Source organism: Terrapene carolina, unplaced genomic scaffold (genome assembly GCF_002925995.2).
Source record: "Terrapene carolina triunguis isolate 2854851 unplaced genomic scaffold, T_m_triunguis-2.0 Scaffold31133, whole genome shotgun sequence".
Lineage (NCBI taxonomy): Eukaryota > Metazoa > Chordata > Testudines > Emydidae > Terrapene > Terrapene triunguis.
In genome coordinates, this window is record NW_020695484.1 from 39112 (window position 1) to 41423 (window position 2312).

Here is a 2312-nt window from a genome sequence, read left to right on the forward strand (position 1 = left end):
CTGCACAGACACACAGTGAGAGACAGTTCCTGCCCTAAAGGGCTTACAATCTAAATAGACAAGACACATAAAGGAAGGTTTACTTTCCCCATTTGACAGTTGAGGAACTGAGGCATAGAAAGATTAAGTAACTTGCCCAAGGTTAAAAAGGAAGTCAGAGCGAGGAATTGAACCCAATTCTCTTTAGTTTCAATCCAGTGCCTTAACCACAAATCCCCACAGTTTAGGGTGACCAGACAGCAAATGTGAAAAAGCGGGACAGGGGTGGGGGGTAATAGCCTATATAAGAAAAAGACCCCAAAATCAGGACTGTCCCTATAAAATCGGGACATCTGGTCACCCTACCACAGTTTCTCTAGGAAAGCACATTCCCTACTCTCAATCCACAGCACGGCCCTAGCTTTTTGAGTTATTTATTCCCAGGTCTCTGTGTCTAAACCACAGAAAGTACTTCAGGTCCACGTGTTACCCGGGGTCTTTCAACCCAGATCTCTTGGTAACTTTTACTCTGTGCGAGGTGGTGTCAGGAAATACAAAATCTCCCCGTACACATGCTGGGCAATGACCATTACCAGAACAAGGCACAGCCTTCCGGCAGGGGTCCTGATCTCAGCCTCTAGGTGCTGTGGTAATATAAACAACAATAATGTAGGGATCCGTTCTGTTATCAGAGATCCAGGATAGGGCGCAGGGCACTGTTTCTCTTGAGAACTAAGGCATTAACTACACACAAAATGTGTATTCCTTTAATGATGCCAGTACAGCCCCCCTCGCGTGAACACATTTATACAGGTATCATGGTACCATAAGCTTTTTCTACAGGTGATAACCCCATCTTTGCCAACCACACCAGGAATCGAACCACAGCCCTCCGGCGCTGAAAGCATGAGCGAATACAGCTTGAGTCAAACTAGCATAGTGGAGGCAGGAACAGATTCCAGTCCTCTGTGGATCTGGCACAGGGGGGACCTGTAACACACACTGACCAGAGCAGTGGTTCTCAACCTGCAACCCAGTCAGCACAGAGCTGCGGCCCATGTGACATCCTCAGGGCCATACAGGTAGTATGGGATGCGGCCCACAATGGCAAATAGGTTGAGAACCACTGGACTAGAGAGTTGCATACACACAGACCAGAATAAGAGAGTCCACATGGGGGTTGTACCGAGGTAGGTATATCCGTTTACATTCACATCTTAGCATATACGGGGATAACTTTCCCATGTGGCCAAGCCCTTAGTCTCTGTCTCTCCCGCTAACCATTTCCTAGAGAGTGAGGGTTCAGGGTGCTTGTCTACACGGGAGAATTTACTGGTATAGGTCATGCCGGTAATATTATACCACAATGGTTATACCGGGATAGCGCCCCATGGAGATACATTTATTCTAGAATAGGAGTGTCCACACAGGGAGTTATACTGGTATAACTATAATGGTATAATTATACTGGTAAATTTCTCTGTGCAGACAAGCCCTAAGTTACCTGGTTCGTCTCCTCTGTCCAGGTGTCCATTACAATTAAGAGGCTCCGTCAGCTGCTGTTGCTGCTGAACAGAATTCTCTCCTCCTCCCTCTGCGTTTTCATTGCCACTAAGACACTCGTCCATTTGCATTTTCCCCTCAGAACGATCTCCGTGTCCTCTCTCTGAAAGGCTGCGCTATGGACACTGGGGCATGTGCCAGGCTCCCTCTTTCACTGTCACTGAGTCTGACCTGGAGGCAGCTGAGTCCAGAGAGCTGTAGAGATTCCAGCCTCAGATCTCCTCACCTCCAAAGGTTCTGAAATCACAGATAGAGGACACTGGAAGGGTTAGTGACATTTGGCATTCGGTGCTTTGCTGATCAAAACAAACACCCACAACTTTTAGCAGTAGAATAAATCTGACAGTTAAATAGTATACTTAATCCAAGGGTACTTCAGGACAGAAGTGTCAAACATCCGGCCTCTCTGATGAATTTATGTGCCTTGCAGGATGCATTCAGATAGTCCAGAACCTCATCTTTCATTAACAAAAAAGTAAAATGTCTAGACCTCATTGTTGGGAAAAAAACCTTCCAAAGGTGACCCAAGGGTAAATCAGTTCAGTGTTATCTGCCTGAGGGTCAGCAGAGAGCCTCAAACTATGACTCGATAATGACTCGTGAATTCCCCATAGCCCATTTAATCTCATTGGCCTGTCAGCTCTAAAGCCCAATATTGACACCGAAGTGTCAACATTAACTATGTCATCACTGATCATTTTAGCAGATGGCAGTGGGGGAAGAGGGTGGGAATTATTGCAGGGAAGGAAACACAGAGAGAAGAATGGAGG

The 2312-nt window shown here is 46.5% G+C and overlaps 1 protein-coding gene across 1 annotated transcript in view; it reads right to left on the reverse strand.

Moving 5' to 3' along the window:
- Positions 1-1613, reverse strand: part of LOC112123589 (early activation antigen CD69-like) — a 4876-nt gene extending 3263 nt beyond the window's left edge. Inside the window, exon 1 of the mRNA XM_026662886.1 lies at positions 1484-1613. Within this exon, the coding sequence (XP_026518671.1) occupies positions 1484-1613 (130 nt within the window). The remainder of the gene's footprint in view (positions 1-1483) is intronic.
- Positions 1614-2312: the final 699 nt, after the last annotated feature.